Below are 19941 nucleotides of genomic sequence, written 5' to 3' on the forward strand. Positions count from 1 at the left end.
ATTTCCTTCAAAAACAAACTTATATTCAAACTGAAAAAATTCAAGAGCCCGTTATTAACAAAATCAGAATAAGAATTGTATTTAAATAAAATTGCAACAAAGCGCCGATTTTACTTTACCCATACCTTTATCTATTTTTACTTAAGTCTCAAAATATGTATAAAAGATAATGAAATTGTGTGGCGGAGCAATATTAAATAAACAAGATAAGCTTATATGTATACAGTCACGGAATTAATTATCCAGATATACAAGATATTTTAAGTTTATTTTATGTTATCTCAGGAAAAATGTTTTGCTGTAACATCAAATAATTTGATTTCTTAAGTATATAATTTTATATTTCTACATTTTCATATGTAAATAATGATTTTATAAATAGGCAATAAAATTATTAAACTTAATTAAATTGTTGTTAAATTTAAAAAATCTGATTATCTTATAAAAATGGTCTAGCAGTAAATATTTTCTAGAACTGCAAGATAAAACTATTTCATTAAAAATTATTTCATTTTTTTACATAAATATTACAATTAAAAAATTTTTAACGTGACTGCAAGTAAATAAGGTAAAAAATTTTTTTGTATTAAGTAAAATTCTTTTAAGATATTTTTTCTCTCAATGTATAAATTAAAAGCATACATGAAGTGAACAATTTTGCTGAAATATAGATCTAAAAATAATTATGTTGAACCATTCCAAAATTTGTATTTGTTCAACTTGGTTGCTAAAATATCAAAACTGTTTGCAGAAACATTATAGTGTTTAGGCGTCCTACAAAATTATTTTGATAGTCCAATATAAAATTATTTTCTAACTTGTATCTAGCTAAATTTTTACATACTGCAATAAAAATACAATTAATTTCCCGTAAAATAATTTCCTTATTCTGTGTTCGGACAATTAAATTTCTGATTGTAGAATTATATACTTTTATATCATTAAACTTATCATTTCGTAAGAAACGTTTCGATTGAAGGATTAACACTTCAGCTCGTGTACATGTGACAATTTTTACAATTCATATCAGCTACAGATATTGTCGATAATATTATGACGTGCTTGCTAATAGTAGAACCTAGAGATAAGCTTTGTCTCGGGCTATCTTGGAAGGGGGGTGGAATTATCGGAGAATACCTTTTGTCTAAAGAGAGGAATGTCTCCCACTTCCAACTATCTTTTACCAAAAAATAGATAAAATAAAGATAGAGATATCAATTCGATGAAACTTAACGGATTCCGGCCTAGCGCACAATCTTGGTCAATACAAATGATACAAATGATACAAATTCCAGACTCATTTATCTCGAAACGGGTTTACCGTGGGCTCCAAATAGCGCTAGGCTGAGATACAAATAAAACCCTCCGGATGTACGATATCTGAACGAACATATCGCTATCTGTCGAGCTCGTAGGGCCGCGCTAACGCGCAGGATTACGAGAAAAAAGGGAAATATGTGGTCGAAAAGGACTCGGGACGAGGGTTCGCGAGAGCGAAAGAGGAGCTCGGCGGAGAGCGAGAAAAAGAGAAAACGCAGAGCGTGGGGCAACGGGGGGAGGATTACGGCAGGCATAGTCAGACGGTCGAAAGAGGCACGGACGGACAGACGGACGGGGGAATGGACGGGCCGGGCAGGGGAGGGAAGAGGGGAGGGAGAGAGGGAGACAGAGAGAGAGACGACTGGGTGGGGCAGCAGCCAGACGCCCTGCGGCAAACTGTCAAACTACACCGGCGGTTCCGCAAGCCGTCCTTCGTCCTCGTCGTCATAGTCGTCGTCGTCGGCCGCCCCCATGATTAAAACTCACCATGGCTTTTCCGCGACTACACGCGCGCGCGCGCGCGCGAGAGAGTGTTTCCCGACGCTGAGCGAGGGGGAGCGGCGCACTCTCGCACGCGTGCGGAAACGCGACTTTCGGAAGGTGTTCCGTGGGAAGAAAGAGACGAGAAAAAATGAGAGACAGAGAGAGAGGAGATTAGGTTAGGTTAGGCTCCAATAATACGTCACGCGCTTTTGCACTCCGGATGAATATTTATTTGAGGGAAATTAAGGTACGGGCAGCTGGGTTATTGACCCAACCGAGGTTTCCCATTTCGCCGATTCTGCTTCGAGTTCGGATATTTCAAAAAGAAAAAAGTAACGAAACGTTTCAGTGCAATACGTACAGCACAGAGCAGCAAAATAATCGCAAAATATTGCTACAATATTTCAGCAATATTGGAGTAATGATAAAATGTTCGCTTCAGAAATATTGATAAGTAATGTTGCAACATTAATACAATATTATACATGTTGCTGCAACATTACGTATCAATATTTCTAAAGCAGATATTGCTGAGACATTGCAGCAATATTTTAAAGCTTTTTCTATGCTGTGCTGTATACGAAGCGTTGAAAGAGTATATCGGAATCTTTTTCAGATTTTTAGAGGCCAAAAATTTCTTTGAGAAGCACAACCGTGATTAATGTCCATTTTCACTCAAAGTAGATAAATTCTAATCTGGACTCAACTAATACTTCATCATTTTCTAATTCTGAGAACTAGAAAGAGATAAAGAGCAAGTTAAACCGAGAGCAAAGTTTGCATTAGTAAAAACATTGCATTAACGTTGCTGCAATATTACTGAAACATTGTAGCGATATCTCGCAACGTTGCTACGCTGTACTGTATGGATAGTGACAGCCAGAGCAACCGTCTGTCAAACCAGGGCTTGATACCCGTTTTTATGACGCGCGCGAGACATTCTCCATAAGAAAAAAAATCACTTCCACTTGGAGACAAGAACCGGAAGCAGATGCCAAGGTAACTGAACAATGTATGGTGATACAGCGTCTCTTAGAGGACGGAAACCCAAAAAAGCGAGTATTAAGGATTTTCTCCAGAACCTACGTTTTCCACGAGGACGCTTTCCAGCGGTCCTTCTCTCGGTATATGGGAAAAGCTTTTTAGACCTTCGGGATGGGAAGAAATGCGCGGAGAAAGATGTATACGCGCGATAGAGAGGTGAAATTGCCGTAAACCGTGAAATGCTGAGGCGATAACGGGAGAGGGGAAGGGGAAGGGAAGGAAGAATGGACGAGGCGCGGGATAGTACAAAGCGCGAACACGGGGCGCATCGGGAGAGAACTCGTCGCACGCCACGTTAGCACGCGCGCTCGCGCGCGCACGACGGAGCTGCGCGAAGTAAGCGACGAGTTGCACGCGCACTGCGCACCCGCCGTCGCCGTCGATCGGCTGAGAGAATCAAGAGGAGGATATAGAGAGACAGAGAGAGACAGAGAGAGATAGAGAGACAGAAAGAGAAAAAAAAGAATGTGTATGTGTCGCGGACAACCGCGGTTGGGGGTACTCACCATCATTTTGTAATTGATCTTCCGCGCAGCCACGTTTTCCATTCTCACGGACATGGTCGCGGCCCTGATGCGGCTGTTGCTGTAGCAGTAAGTGGAGGAATCCGTCACCGCGTCGCCCGTCGCCGGGTGGACGATACGCACGCAGCTATACAGCCGCGATGTTGATAATAACAATAACAAAATACGCCGGCGCGACGCCGCGCAGCCTAAAAACCACCGTCAGCCGTCGCCGCCGGTCGCTTTCGCGCCGCCACTCTGGTTCCTTCACCTCCTCTTCCTCTTCCTCCTCCTCCTCCTACTCCTGCTGCTGGTGCTGCCTTTTTACCTCCTCCCGCCTGCGGCCCCCGCTTCCTCCTCCTCCTCCTCTACCGCCGCCTCCTCTCGTTCGTCGGCGCGCTTCCTCGTCGTTCCTTCGTACGTCCTCGCCCGCTCCTCCGCGGCCGACGACGTCGTCACCACTTGCCGCACTGCAACACCGCGCGACGAGCTTCCTCGCTCACCGGCGACACTGATGGGACAACTGAGCAGAGAAAACCACACACTGTAGCGCGATCGTTCGCTCGCTAGCTCGTTCGCGCGACACGCCACGCACGTACGGCCAGATAGATCACTAAACGCGAATTCGCACACGCACGCACGCACGCACACTCTTTCTCTCTCTCTCTCTCTCTCTTTCTCTCTCGATCGGCCGGTGAAAACCGGAGTAAAGCGGAGAGCAGAAAGAGAAAGAAAGACAGGGAAACGAGGAAAGGGTACGTGTGCGTGAGGCCGGCGACGTAGTGTAAGAATACCGGGCGAGAGAGACGCTGCCGCTCGGCGTGTGCAGCGACGAGGGATGGATGGCCCAATGGCGGCGAGGAAGAGGGGGGCGGAGGGGAGTAAGAACCGATCGCGCACCGTACCGTACCGTATCTACGGTTTTAACGGGCCAGCCACTGTCGCGGTCGTCGTCATCGTCCTCGTCATGAAATCCGACGTGATGATAAATCACTTTGCGCCGTCGGATAGAGAGAGACGGAAAGCGGGCGAGCGAGAGAGACGGAGTACCTCCGGGAGAAAGAACGAGCGTGTGCACGGTTAGAGGAGGAATGCGGGAGAGGGAAGGGACAGAGAAAGAGAGAGAGAGAAAGAGCGATAGGACGTACGTTCCGTAAGTGTATGGAGGAAGAAGCGAGATGGAATGACGAGAGGGACAAGAGGGAGAGAAAGGGAAGACGGGGAAAGAGAGGGAAGGGATAAAAGAGAGAGAGACAGAGAGAGGCCGCTGCCGAGCCGATGGCGATGCGAGCGACGGATGTCGAGAGGGTGTGTCGTGATCGTGTGGAGCACACTTTTCACCGACTACCACACTTCTGGCTCTTTTAAATTACAGCACAGCACGCACCGGCGGCCGGTCGGTCGTGCTACACTCTCGCCGCTCGCGCACCTTTTCCTTGTCGCTCAACAACGGCGGCGGCGGCGGCGTCGTCGTCGTCGATTCTCCTCTCGTTAATTCTACACACGTATCGAACGAATGAACGGACGAATGAATGCACGCGCACGCCACGCATGCATGCACGCACTGCACACCCGACGATGAGAATTTTTTCCCAGAAAGAAAAAGAAACGGGAGGGAGAGAGAGGGAGAGGGAGAGAGAGAGAGAGAGAGAGAGAGAGAGAGAGAACGCACGCTGCTTTGCGTCGCGTTGTGTCGTCCCACACCGCGAACCGCGAAACGTAAAGACTAACGGCGCCCGCGACCGACCGTAAACTTGCACCGAGGTGTAGAACCGAACCGAACCGCGCCGCGCCACGCCACGCTTATCGGCCGCTTACTCGTTCAAGCGCGCTGCTGCCGTTGCTGCCCGGCCGCCACTGTCGCCGAGCGTCGCGGAGGCGGCGTCGGCACGAAGCCGCCGCGAATCGACGGCCCTCGACGTCGTTTCCCTCCTCGTCGCTTCGTTCCCGCTGGGACGAACGATACCACCAGCGGCGTCCCCCTCGCGCCGCGGTCGCTCTCGACACCGACGTCGACGTTGCCCGTCGTTGCTAGCCGTTACTACGATCGGCGAGATCACCCGACTGACGACGACTTGTGCTTGCTGCTCGCTTCACAGGGAACACGCGCGCACGACAAACACACATACGCACACACAACGGCCGCTCCTCTTTCGCTCGGCACTCCGCTCTGCTACTGGTGCGGTGCTCCTCGTTTGCTGGCTCTTCCTCGCGTTTTCGCGACGTTTCTCTCTCGCGCGTACACCACTTGACTACCTCTTGCACGGTAGGACCCTTCCTTCCTATCTCTCAACGGTCGTACGGATTACACCGCGTTGCTGCCTCGCGGGGTGAGCACACACTATTTTAATTTACGGCGCGTTATTACAAAAATAGAGCTTGCGTATAGTACGGAGCGTGTGTAAGTGTCTTTCTTTCTCTCTCCCCCTCCGTGTGTTTCCTTTAAATAAGATTAATGTACAATTGGTTAATTGTTACTATAGGAAACATTTAGTGTGTGTGTTGTCTTGTAGGTAGAGACTAAGCTACTGCCCGGCGAGGTGCGCCCATCTTGCCCGAAACTAAAGGTAGTAGCCGGCGGGCGGCGCCACCGTCGGTCGCCACCGAGCGCTGGGGCTCCGGCGGCCGCGCCCGTCTGCGCTGCCGCCACTCACACATACGCGCGCGCGCGCGCGCGCGAACGCGCCGCTTCGGCGTCGCTTCGGTCGCGGTTTCAAGCGCGAGGAGAGGAAGCATGCGGCCACGCTGTTGGCGCGACGAGGATGACCACGAGCCGGTGACCGTGCGCGCGATCTCGTCGAGACGAGTCGCGCGAGGCAAGAAGGAAAAGGAGGGACGGACTCTAGCCGGTGTGACGCGGCTGCACCGGCGAGTTTTGACGCGTCGCGGTTGGCGGCCGTGCGAAACGCGCGGAGCGCCGCGCCGACGGCAGCGGCGGGTGGGTGGAGAGGGAAAGATGCGCCGAGGGAGCGAGACGAGGTGACGGGAGGAAGGAGCTGCGAGGGGAAGGGAGGACATTCATTACGCTCGCTTCTCCGCCAGAGTAGTTCTATCGACGGTGTTGTGCTTAGATAACTTAAAATCATCTAGATAAATGAGATAGACGGCATGCAGATCTACCTTTATCTAAATGTGATAAAGATGATTTAATTTTTATTTAATCGAACAAAAGATAAAATTATTTATCGTTTTATCTAGACATGTTTGAGATATATTCATATTTTTATTTATAAATCTGTTTTTTAACAATAAGAGTTCAAGTTATTTAATTTCATTTAAAAAATGTTCCTTTTTTAATTTGCATCAATGTGCAAATAAAAAATCATTATAACTGATAAAGTTCTTTTTAAAAATTTTCAAACAATTATATGTTTGGAGCAATTTTTACATTGCGCTACTACTTTCTTGCGCTACTACGTTCAAGCTGTCGTTATCTCTTCAAAAATATTCTGTTAAGATAAATGATAACTTGGAGGTTGAAGCTAAGGACATACAATAATACTCCGAGCTCATAATCGTTCAGGATTAGATAATTTGTAAAATGTAACACTTTTTTATTTAACATAAAAATGAAGATAATATTTATTCTAATAATTTAGATAAATATAAGATAAAACCTCTTCTACTGTTAAATAATTTTCTATAAATAACGGCAAACAGTTTATTTTAGAACTCAAAATAGGTTGTTTTCATTTAGAATGAGGAGTTTAATGCCGTTCGTACCTGTTGCGAAGAAAAGAGAGAGAAGATGCCTTTAGAGGGAAGGTGCCTTTATCAATAAATATATAATCGAGCGTCAAATGTCGATGATATGCCGAACGTGGGAGTACCAGGCAAACGGTGACACGATGTTGCTAATTGAAAGCCGAGTTTACCGGAATAAGCGTGTAAAGTGAAAACGTAAAGACAACCACGTAGAAAGGAACGGAGAAGAAAGAGAGAGGGACGTCAAAGAGGGTTGGGTGATGGCGCGTACGCTCACCCCCGCTCGCTCATTCACTCTAGCCACGCGAAGATCGAACCGCGTGTTTAGTCTACTCACTCGCATGAAAAAAGAAAAAAACAGGGTAGGAATGAAAAATATACGAGTTACCGGATGGCTCGCGTACGAATCAATAATGGTTGATAATACAATGATAAAATCGTAAAATGTATCTTCGCGAAGAAATCTTCCATCCGGATTTCACAGACACGCTCGCGACAAAATCTTCCCCATTGTCAGTGACGAAGATTCACTTGACTCTCAATTTTAATCTCAGTAGCTAAGTTTGTATAAACACCGTAGCGCGGTGTTCATTTATGCAGTTTGCTTGGTCAGTCTGCAGGCACAGAGTCGGTTTCTCTAGGGAGTTTCCGGAATTCGCAGCCACACGGTTACCGAAGCGCGGAGTGCGGACGAGCCGACGGGAGAAAGCGAGACAAGGGCCAGGGGAACACGGAGAGAGAGGGACGAGGAGAGCGAGAGGAAGAAGCCGGTCCTCGCGCTCTCTTTCCGCAGACCGAAAGATCGATTGTTCCGGTCCTTTCGCCGTCTCCGCAGGGGCGCTCCTGCTGCAAATTTTGTACCTACCCGGTAGAAATACACATTGTTGTTTCCTTTTCAATCGGAGAAACCATGTGGACGTGACAACATCAGAGGACCTTTAATACTACGGTTATTATCTGGCTAATGAGGAAAAGTCGGTTTCAACGAAGAAAAGAAAGACAGGAAAGATACTCTCTAAATCTCTCTAATAGAGATGAAAAATCGCTTGAAAATCGTGCAACTGTAAAGTTTCACCGTGTATAGAAAAACAATTTTTTTAAATAAAAAATTATATGTTTTTTACACCATATATTTTGATACGAGCATTTGCTTGTTCTATTTAAGTAAAAAAATTTTTAAATAAATATATCTTAAGCATATCATTTTGTATTTCTTACATTTAAATAATACTTTTCCAAAGAAGCTAATAATATCATTAAACTTAAATTATTTTTTTTATTTATGTACAGAAATATTTCAATTATGAAATCTTTAATTTGACTGTAAGTAAATAAACTACCAGAAGTCACAGAGTAAATAATTTTTTTTGTTGAATAAAATTTTTTTGTTTCAAGATATTTTTTCTCTCGGTGTAGGAATGAATTTTTGACTTTTATTAAAGTGATAAAAATCACTCAAAAAATTGTACAAGCTCAGTTGTACAAGCTCACTCTTTTAGAGTGACACTTCATTCTGTGATATTCAAAAAATAAAGAACTATAAGAAATCAAATATTATATCCTTTTCCGAATAGAAATTTCTACGTACGAAGAAAAAATTGAAGAACAAAAGCAACGGCAACATATAATAATTATTCTCATTAAAATAACTCACTCGATTAATGCCTTGGATATTTTATCACGCGTGCATTCGGAAATTTACACTTGTTCGAGTACAATAATTCAGTCATCGTTATTTATCTCGCCTCCAAAATGCCAAATGTTAATTAAAAGCGTCAGTTGTTTCAAATGTATTTACTTGTAGAATGAAAGGTAATTGAGATTAATGAGCAATACTCCGATCCAATTTACCAAAAAATTTGTATATATTAGCAACATCACGTATGAAGAGAAATCGTATTTATCAGATGACAGGGGCGGTTTCCTCCTCAATCTCCCTTCTCTCCATATGCACCCCTCTTCCCCTCCCTCCTTCTCCTATCTCTGTGCCGTCTTTCTCTTCCTCTATCTACCAATTCCTTTCTGTCCCCTCTCCCCTCCTCTCCTGCCACTCTTTCTCTCTTACTCCTTGCCTCCGTATACGCCAAGTTCCTTCGCACCTTGGTCGTGGAGCGTGAGCGCGTTTATCGATCGATCGCAGAACGACCTCGCTCACGTCTCCTACTCCTCCTGGAGGTCAGGAGTCGGCGGGCTGGATTTTTCCTCCCTCCCACGCTTCCGCACGATTTTCTCTTCTTTTCCTCGCGACGCGACGCGACGCGACGCGGCTCGACTCGGTGCGGACAGCATCCCTCCGCCGCTGCCGCCGCCGCCGCCGTCGCCGCCGCGACGCCCGCGCCGCTCTCGCGCCGGTCATCGACTCGCCGGTGCACGTCTCATTGACGAGCCCTGGATGTCCCGCGCGAGTAAATCGATGCGCGATTGTCGCGAAGAGATAACGATCGATATCGCGCTTTAATTCTAATTGTTGAGATCACGACGAAAAGTAAGAAAGACAAATGAATAATGATGTCTTATTCGCGAGAAAAGAATAATTATCTATGCGCAATCAAGAAAGAACCTGTCACGAGGAGATATCGTGTAGTTGGATAAAAACTTGGAATTAAAAATTGACTTAAATGATGTTTACTCCGACAGGATATTATCGACGAACAGAATCAAATAAATAACAACGATACTCAATTCAAATTAAATGCTGGTAGATTAAGAGACTGTTGGTGAAAGTATTGAAAGTAAATTAGAATGAATTAAGAAGATAAAATGCTAATCACTCAAATTTCTGATCAGATTGATTAAAATGTAGTAAGGATCTTAAACAATTAAATCATAGCAAGAAACGTGTTATGATTAAATATAGAATTAATATTTCAGTTATGCGCAATTCACCTCAAAGAGTAATCGAAGTTTGGTCAAAGTATTGGAACTCGTATTTACAGTTGCATTTCTGCTGAAGAACTCGATGGAAACTAGTTTCGAAACGGATCTTGGAGAATCAATTGGATACTTGTGATATCATAATAATGGCGATTCTATCGAGAAGCTCAGTCTCGAGACACGGCCTTGAGATCTATTTCACGCGATTCAATAATCAATTCTCATCGTGTCTCGTGATGTCTCACAAATGAAGGCCGATCCATTATTATGGGTGGGACCGCCTCGTGAATTTGAAAGCCTACAGAAAAGCTTCGTTGATTAAATTCAAAATTAAGGATAAAATCGACTACGTAAACTTTGTTCCTGCACGGAAAGAATAGTTTTGCTGAAGTATCGAAAAATTTAAATAGATGCAGATCTGAAAATAATTTTATTGGACCATCAAAATAATTATGCGGGACGCTGAAGGGTAACGAACAATGTTGCAAAAAGTTTCGACATTTCAGCTAACCAACTTGAGTGTCCATCATAATTATTTTAATAAAGTGCAATAAAATTATACTCTGTATCTAGCTAAATTTTTAGCGAAGTTAATAAATTTTTTAAAATTAAATTAAATTAAAGATAATGGCTTATAAAATTTATTTAATTACATTAAAAATTGCATGATTAAAAACTCATTTAATTAAAAGTAACGTCAAGATTAAATTAAGTTAATTTTGAAAAGCATTATTTTTATATTAAATTAGAAATGTCATAATTATATAAAAAAAATAACAAAACAACATGGATCACCAAATAAATTCATTATCAGAATCTGTCTATTAACTTTATAACAAAAAAATTGTTTAATAAGAATGTTTTTTTCTTTTACATACATTTTTAACTTAGGAAAAAATTAACAAGTAAAGTCAACAAGTAAAGTGTATGTATTTGAAAAATTACTAGTTAAAGTTAAAAATAAACTCATTTAAAATTAACTAGCTAATTTAAAAATGACTAACTTTTTAAAAGTTACTGACTTTATTGTTCAACTTTTAACATTTTAACTAGTCAACTTAATCTTGATTTTTCAAAACTTCAGAAGAAAAATGTGTAAATATTTCTTAGTTACTCAATTCAGAATGACTTGTCGCACTTGCTAGGAAAAAAAAATTATCGCGTAACATCCTGCACGATGCTTTGTCAGACAATCTCTCTGCCTTCTTATCTCTTCTTTAGAAATCGCTATCCTGTCCACCTAAGCGGTGCATGATGCACGGATGTGTCGCAACGCGGTCGTTCGCCACTCACGGAGGAGTCTCATCGTCATCGAGGACGTCCGGCGTCGTTACCGTCTTAGTCATCGGGTCCCCGTCCATCTCGCTAGATTCGTTCGTTTCCTTCGTGCCGGGCCGGGAGACACTCAAGAAAGCAGGCCATTGGTTTTGACCGATGTCCCTTCTCGTGTCTCTACCTCTATCTCTCGCTCTCTGTCCACCCTGTCCCCCTTTTCCTCTGTCTCTTTCTCGTGATCGTAAACGCACACAATCCCACACATCACGGACAAGGTCAAGGTCGTTAGCCTTCATTCCTCGGTATCCTCCTTCGCGAACCTCCTACGAGTACAGCCTTTCGCTCCCTACCTCCCTCTCTTTCTCGCTTATTCTAATTAATACTCTCCCGCGAGAACGCTAGGTATACTTTTAAGTCCGGTCGAAACCAGAAGCCGCTCGCTTTGCGTTTCGCGGATCCGCTTATAAGCGTTAAGTCAACTAAGGATCCTAAAAGGATTGCCGCTGAGTTGGAACAAGTGTCTGTTACTGTTTCCCAGCTCGTCCGCGTAATTGCTATCTTAATCTCGATGTATCGAGAAGCACTAACGGTACAGATATCGATATTACTACGAATTACGCACCTAACGTACAGAATTAATATTTTGTACAATCAACTGTTTATTAATAATGTCGTTTGTGCGCACTTTATTGTACTATAATAGTAATATCAATCATCTTTGATAATGACATTTGGAGAAAAAAAAAACTAAAGCGCTCTACGTTTGAAACTAAATGAAACCTTGCGTAGTGTAGAACGATCACCGGTGGCTCGATCGACCTGAGATGAGAGCGAGCAGCACTTGGGACATTCCGTTGCTGCCACTCGTGCGAACAGGTTCCCGAGCGATTGGAAAAAAGAAAACGATGAAAAAAAAGGAAGGAGGAAAGGCGCGGGACGAAGAAAAAGAAAGCGAAGCGCGGCGCGACGTAGCTAAACAGAGTCATTCGCGGCGGATCGTTTGATGTAAATAACGAAATCGCGAGATCAGATTGGGCGTTCGTCCCTATTTCCGAGAATTCACGAGAATAAGAATCGAAGTCGACATCGTTTCCGACAAGCTCGACTTTCAAACATGGAAAGAGCGAACTCGGAGATTTTCGAATTATTTTTATTATTTTTATCATATTGAATCTCGAAGTTGCTTATTGTTACTGTTATCTAATTAACAGTAACAGTTGGCAAAAACTACGTTTATTGAAGTGCTTGTGAGATGGAAATTTAAACATGGAATTGTTTATTAGATGTTCACTGTTTCATGGTAGATGTCGAAAAGAGTTGTATATTTTTAGAATATTACAAAATGCTTTGGTGAACGTTTTATTAAAAGTGTTCTATATTTGACAAAACACTCTTCAAACATTTGCAACATTCTCAAAACATATAACACTCTTCGAACGTCTATGAAACAGTCGCAAACATCTCATAAACAATTCCATGTTTAAATTTCCATCTCATAAATATTTTACAAAACACTTGAATAAATATTTTAAAACTTCAATTAAACATCTATTCAGCTTGAGCAAACATTTTATAAACATACTATTTTTGTAAAAATAAACGCTTATCTAATCGTATTAATCTGTTTATCGAATTCAATCCTTCCAGAATTTCGAGAATTTTATCCTTTTACGTTTAAATCGCAGATACAAAATCTGCTCTTTCGGCTGCATTTTTCGCTCCTTTTAATTTCCTTTCTCTTCCTCTCTCTCTCGCTCTTCCTCCGGGGAATGTCTGTGTGTATGTGCTTATTTCATTTACGGAGAGTTAGCGGAGAGGACTGCTGAAAAGAACAGACGCTTCGCAACTCAAACGCTTCGCGAAGATATCATTAACAAAGGATTATCATTTCTGATAATTACCGAGTCCTCCCAATTGAAGGATCGGAGCAAGCATGCGATATCCAAATGCCTTTGGAAAAATCTGGGGTCGCACCGAAATTCCCAAGAAGGGAGGGAACGATCGGGTCAACCGGAAGTCAAGGCCACGCGGTCAATCGCCCTGTGATCCGTCGCCGTTATAAATAGATACCGGGCGCCCCGGTATCTCTACGTATCTGCATTCGTATGTCGCATGCCGCAATGAGTGCGCCTCGCGAATGCCGTCACCCTTTCTCTCAATGAAAATTGTAGAAATGTATCACCTCTCCCTTTGAGTTATCTCATCCAAAAATGCATTTCTCTTTATCTGTCTAATAAATCACTTCTATCAATTCATTGTTATTTGATTAGTCACGTTGTTAATTAATTAGTTAGAAATGCGGAGCTTATCGAAACGCCGTTGATAACTCCCCTGTGATAATTCCTCATGCATCTTCGATGCACCCTCCGCATGCGTTATATCGATCGGCAAACTGTCGCAGCAGCTCCCGAATGTGTCCGCGAAAATGTTTCCATTAGCGTAATTAATCATGGGGCAGTCGCGTGGCCGCGTTTCGCGTTTGTTTTTTAACAATCACTCCGATCCAACCCTTTCAATTTTGTTCAATCCCCTCTCTCAACCTTCCACCCACTCGACAAAGCTCGCGCGCGAAATTCACCTGGTAATTTGCATATCATTAAAGCGACCGCATCGGCCTACCACACGACAATGGAACGACACGATTTGAGGTTGTATCGGGCACAGAAAGCAAACTAGCTATTCAATCATCTTAATTATTATTTTTCGCGCTATTTTCCGTCCTATTTGCACCGTATATCCGGCATGACGACGTAAGTTAATGCAACGAAAGGAAAACATTGCTTATACAGAGAGCCTCAATGTGACGCAATTTCTTTTTGGTCTATTCAGAATCAATTGCATATGGAGGATGTAAGTCTTACATCTCAAAGTATTGTTAAAAATTTTTAATTTTATTGTTGTATTATTAATTAAATATCTGTGTTAAATCACATTTTTATGGGCTGATTGTACAGCCAAAACATCCCTAAATCCAACTAATTATAGATAAGCGCCTTATTCGTTCATATTGATTCCTAATGCTGATATTTCTTGTCTGATTTTATGTACGTCAAACTAAACGTCGAATAAATCTGGTTGACAAGATATTTTTTGCATTAAATTCTTTACACCGAAAAAGTTTTTATTGGCTTTATTTTTCATAATATATGCTTATTAATTAGCATCATTATTATTAAATTAGTTTTGTTTAGTTACATTTATCAATTTAGTATTATGGTATTGCTATTTCCGTTCAACTTAGAACTGTGTTCCAAGACTGAAAATTTATTCGAAACGCAGTTTGATAAACTTGAAGATGTATATAAACATCACACAAGAGATATCAGCGTTAAAATCCAGTTATGACCGAATAAGGCTTATCTTTAATCAGTTGTGTTTTCACATACTGGTCAATGCTCTCTTATTATTGAATAAATCTTTGATTCTAGTAATTTTTTATTTTTGACATTAATATGTGCCCTTTTCTAGACATGGGGGATACAAATGATTTTTCCAATACTTGAACCCGAAAAACTACATAAAATAATACTGTGTAATTTTTTTCGATTTACATACATTCGTTATAAATTGATATATATTTCGCAACAATACTGAAGCACATTTTTGTAAAGAGCTTGTATCACTGCGATTCAGATTATTGAATTCGGATGGGAGGACGGGATGATGTCCTCGTAAAGGAGAAACATCTCTCGGAATACATATCGCGCACGAAACAATTCAGAACGCACAGCCGAATCATCATTGCTGTTTTCTCTTGTTTTCATACTTACTGATACGTTATCATTGGAACGGGGAGAGAAAAAGAGAGACCAACGCGCGCCATTACAGACCCACGTTTTTGTCTTTTGGGGAAAGTGGTGGTCGATATCCGCGTCCGGTATTCCGAGGCGTCTCTCACCCTCGTTGTAGGCACCACAGTGGTACCCCCAAAGATCGTTCGGGCAATGACCCCGAGATTATATATTCCGCCGGTGTGCGCGGGGTGGTGCCGCAGAAGGGGGCTTATGCCCTCCGAATTCGCTCGTGGAATCGCACGGCGCGAATCAACCCCGGCATAACGCGTGAGGGTTCTTTCTTCTCCTCTCAACTGAAAATTATTTTATTTACGAAATAAAAAGTTTTAGCTTTCATTTCAAGTTTCACAGAGCGGATGGTTTTGATTTTGTTTTCGAAAACTGTTAAAGTGATGATTTTAGAGATTTCTTCTAAATGCACTTCTTCGTCACTATGTAATTTTTCTGATACAAGTATGTCTATAAATATTCATGATATAAGCGCAGAGCCAGATATTTCTCAAAAACACATTACTCGATTTTAAATCGCTTCTATTTCCTGCAAGATCTTACTTCGTTTTCGAAATTTAGTTATATATGTATTTCAAGCGCGAGAGGTATCGGATGTAATTCTAGAATTCAATCGATAAACGACAACGAAACTAAATGTAGCTTCACTAAAATATGATATATATAATATTCAAATGATATAGGTTACGTTATATTATATAAAATTACATATATAATTTCAGCCTATGTAACATACCGAGAAACGACAGTGTTGCAATATTTATTGAAAATCTGTCTATCAATAAAAATGTATGATAGCAGTTTAGAAACAGTTTCGAAATTGTAGATGTAGAAGAATGTTAAGACGTGGACAACGACAGAAGTAAAATACGTTTAAAATTTTCAAAGATGCTCCGATGCAGGTGGTGCATTATCCGTGTCTCGGAAAGAGGTTCTCCCGCCCGTACCGAAGGGAGAGCAGCGTGCAAAGGGACGAAAGGACGAGGGCGGAGGGCGGAGGGTAGAGAGAAGTCGGGCCGGAGAGAGGACGGAGGGACAAAGAGAGGGAGGGAGGGAGAGAGAGAAAGAGGATTCCGCGCGCTTCGTCGGGGTGGTTGCCCTCGTCTGCGCTTTGTGGGAAATGGCCGCTCAATAACGCGTAGGTCCTCCTCGTCCGCCCCTGCTCGCCCTGCCACGGCGAGGCAAGGGCCGATGCCCCAAAAGACAGGCGTCGAACCAACCCTTGTCCTACCCGTCCCGCCATCCCCTCGAAAAGGTCAAACCTTGCCCTTCCTCCTCGTCCCTCCTTCGGTCGAGAAACCCTCTGAATCGCAGGGACAAAAGAGCGCAAGGTGACGATTGGCCGAGGGTCCAAGAGTCCTCGCGGATAAGAGATTCCTTGCGAGTTGCCATGAAGACTGTTCGAGGAAGAAGTCTAACAGTTTCGAAAGAGTTTGAGAATGTGTTTAAAATCCGAAAGATTTGGAGGAAAAAGTTCAACTGCTTTCGCTTTGAACTTGTCCTAGGTCAAATATCACTAACGGAGTCCTTAACATTAATTTACAAGCTGCTAAATTACGCACATTTCTATATCATTTTACATAAAGAGATTATTTTTCAGTAGCGTTAATGTAAAAATAGATCCTTGAACTTTTAGAAGAATTGTACGTTTCTATTGGTATGGTCTTCACAAAGCATCTAGAGCTCGCTATGTTTACGAACTCAGTGAGAATTGTTTAATGAAAGGCGTAAAATCGAGCTAAAGCTAAGAAATATGAATTGATATATCGATCGAGTTAATGAAAAGCGCCTTCGAACTTGAACCTTTGATCTCGTCAAGGGCGTTACCAATTTCATTTCAAATGTACTTCCGACTGAATCTAGCGTTTCTCTGTAGATCCAACGACATGATTCGCGATTTAACAAGCTAGAGTACGCGAGATCATCCAGTTTTCAGCAGAGGAGCGGGACTCGGGTTTCCTCGCGTTTTTTCGCCTTTTTCCTTTTTTTTCCTCTCCGCCCTTTTTTTCATCTCTGACGAGAGTTCGTCGAGCGAGATCGATGAGCGCTAACCCGTCGCTCGCGAAAACACGGGAGAGGGCGCGGCGGAGGAGATGGGGGAGGAAAAGGGAAAGGGAAACGGATCACGGGGTGTATCGATCTCGCCCCTAGGGACTCGCGGCAGGATTAGGACGTCACGGTAGCCACCCACGACGAGGCGGCGCGTGCAGGAGCGGCGCGAGGACCTCGTGGCCCTTGGCAACCGGTTGCCAGGAATCGTGCGCGCGCGCTCCTCTTCTCGCTTCCTCGCGCCTCTCGTCGTTCTCCGTGCTTCGTCTCTCGCCAAAGAGTTACGTCGCTAACGGAGAAGCATCCTCGCGTACGAATCGCGTGTCCTCGCGCGAGAACCAGACGAATCGAACAAGGGAAGAGGGGAGGAATACATCGTGCACATAATCTTGTGCACCTAAATTGCAAATTGGAGAACTGTGAAAAATGGACATTTCGTGATTTCGCAATGTTGCGCGAATTGGGTAGGAAGGCGAAGGAACAACTTGACAAGGATCAATGAGGAGCCAGTTTTTTCTTCTAAAATCAAATTTTTTAACTATAGAAATAAAGGATTTAACATTATCTCTACAATTATCGAATGATTTTATAGTTATCTGTTGATTTTAATACTTTAGAACAATAAATGTTCTTCGAAATATATAATATGTAAAATCAGAGTTTCCTAAATAATTTCACATAATTCCTTCTCTTTCTCATCTTCCCCCTTCAAAAAGTTGGATTCTCCTTACTTCAAATATAATGTCTTATAGCTGCTTCGCTAAAATCCGATTGATACCTTCGACATCGATTTTTCCAAAAATAGTCGGCCCAAATGGGCTACTGTATTTAGAAGCTAACAGAGCAGATGAAGATATCGGATTATCTATCTGTTTCTTAAGACAAATGTATAGCCAGGTCCGGTACTCGATATGAAAAGGTATACTTGCTCCCAGACAATGTTGTAAAATATCTAACCACATGAATCTAGTTACTGTATCTAAATACATTTGTGTATCTGCTTATGTAACTAGTTACTCTCTTAATTCAGTAACTATAACTGTAACAAGTGATTCTATTTTGTATTTTATCTAAAATCATATTTCAGATATATAAAAGATACTTTCAGTGCCATAATAAAAAAGAACGTCGTTGAAAATAATATCCAATAAATCTTATACAAATTCAAATATTTCAAGAATTATATTATAATTATTTAAAGATTTTAACTCCAAATTTATCATTTAAGTATTTTAATAATTGCATAATAAATACAGATAAGGCATACTATTACGAATATATTAAAATAAAGGAATTTAAAATACATAAATAATATATATTTTACTAACATTTATATTATTATATATTTATCATATATCTAAATTTATTTTTAAAATAAATAAATCTGCATCCATTATTCATAGAAAATGTGTATCTATACCTAGTTACATTTTCCTTCAATAACTGTAACTATATCTCGTTTTAAAATATATATCTCTTACAACACTGCTCCCGGATAACTTTTACGTCCCACTGAGGCCTCGACTGCTCATATAAATGGCACTTCGTTTTCAAAAAGTCACATCTCGACATTTCCACCAATGTAGATTAATTTTGATCTCGGTTTCCATACATACTTAATAATTTCCAATTTTCCACAGCCCATAACATTTCAGCAAATATTGCAACAGTATTGCAACATTCAGTAATATTACAGAAACGTTAAAAATATTGCTGCCACATCTTTGGAATATTCTGCGAATTAAATCGAGATTAAAATCAATTTACGTTGTTGACCGGAAATGGACGTACAACAAGTACATCGAGGGGAAAAAGAAGAGACGAGGAATAGGTCCAAGCACGGCCTGCGCGAGATTCGCCCCTGCGCGACATCGAACATCCGGTGACGCAACTCGCGCCACCCCTGCAACTCGGCACCCCCTCGCGTCGCGGCGCGTCGCGTCACACCCATCCCGCTTCCGCATACCTCGCGCGCATACCCTCAACCTAACCTATATCACTTTCCTTAGGTCGTTGATCCTGCGGCCGCGTGCGCGATCGAATGCACGCCGTCACGCCGCGAAAATACGCGCGGCGTGCGCGCCGAAAAGAACGAACGAGTTTCTGCCGATTTCGCGGGGGCGAGAATGAAAACGCGTAATTCACGCCTCTAAAGTGCTTCGCACTCGCTCGCCATGGAACGCAAAAGCTGTTTCAAGTACTAGTCATGTTATTACTCGTTAACCGATCTCGCCCTATTTTACACCCGACGTATTTTGAGATAGAACCTGGTTGCGATCAGCAGAAAAAGCAGCTCTGCAACTGTTGTTTATTAATATAAAATTGATGCTTGTTCTTAGTCTTTCAATGCATTTAAATGATTAATCAATCATATTAAAGACTCTTACAAAGAGTCATAAAGCTGCTTTTTCAGCTGAACGCAGCCAATGAGTCTAAATCGAGTCAGCTCAAGTTTTACAAAATGGCCGAAAAACTCGTGGCTCGCAAAAGCGTTTGCGAACCAGTATTACGAATCTCCAACAAGACGTAACTTCAATCCTATATAAAATTCGTTATTACTTAAAAAACTTCTCCTGTTAGGATAACTTGGAGATTGAAGTTAAGTACAACAATACTCCAAACACAATAATCGTTCACTTTAAGTTGGATAATTGGAAAAAAATAACATTCTTTTATCTAAGATAAAAATGAAGATATACACATTCTGACGAGCTAGATAAAGATAAGATGAAGCCACCTCTTCGGGTGAGTCTCTAAATAATAATTTTATAATGGCAATTACCTTTACATTCGATCAAGTCAAAATATCGCTTTTCTGCGAGAAAAAAAAAGAAAGATGATAACAACATTTGCATCGACGTGGTCGGTAACAGCCTGGCTGAAGC

General features: G+C 42.1%; 1 protein-coding gene across 12 annotated transcripts in view; it reads right to left on the reverse strand.

The window, feature by feature from the left end:
- Positions 1 to 19941, reverse strand: part of LOC105207809 (protein alan shepard) — a 60604-nt gene that overhangs the window by 35589 nt on the left and 5074 nt on the right. For 2 of the 12 annotated variants that reach the window (XM_039457450.1, XM_039457449.1), the window contains exon 1: positions 3354 to 4987. The exons of 1 other annotated variant lie outside the window; for it this stretch is intronic. In XM_039457450.1, the coding sequence (XP_039313384.1) occupies positions 3354 to 3407 (54 nt within the window). In that variant the 5' untranslated portion in view covers positions 3408 to 4987. Of the gene's footprint in view, positions 1 to 3353; positions 4992 to 5168; positions 5913 to 19941 lie in introns of those variants that run through there. 9 more of the 12 variants (XM_039457442.1, XM_039457444.1, XM_039457441.1 and 6 more) reach the window with 9 other exon arrangements.

The sequence above is a fragment of the Solenopsis invicta genome, chromosome 14 (assembly GCF_016802725.1).
Source record: "Solenopsis invicta isolate M01_SB chromosome 14, UNIL_Sinv_3.0, whole genome shotgun sequence".
NCBI lineage: Eukaryota > Metazoa > Arthropoda > Insecta > Hymenoptera > Formicidae > Solenopsis > Solenopsis invicta.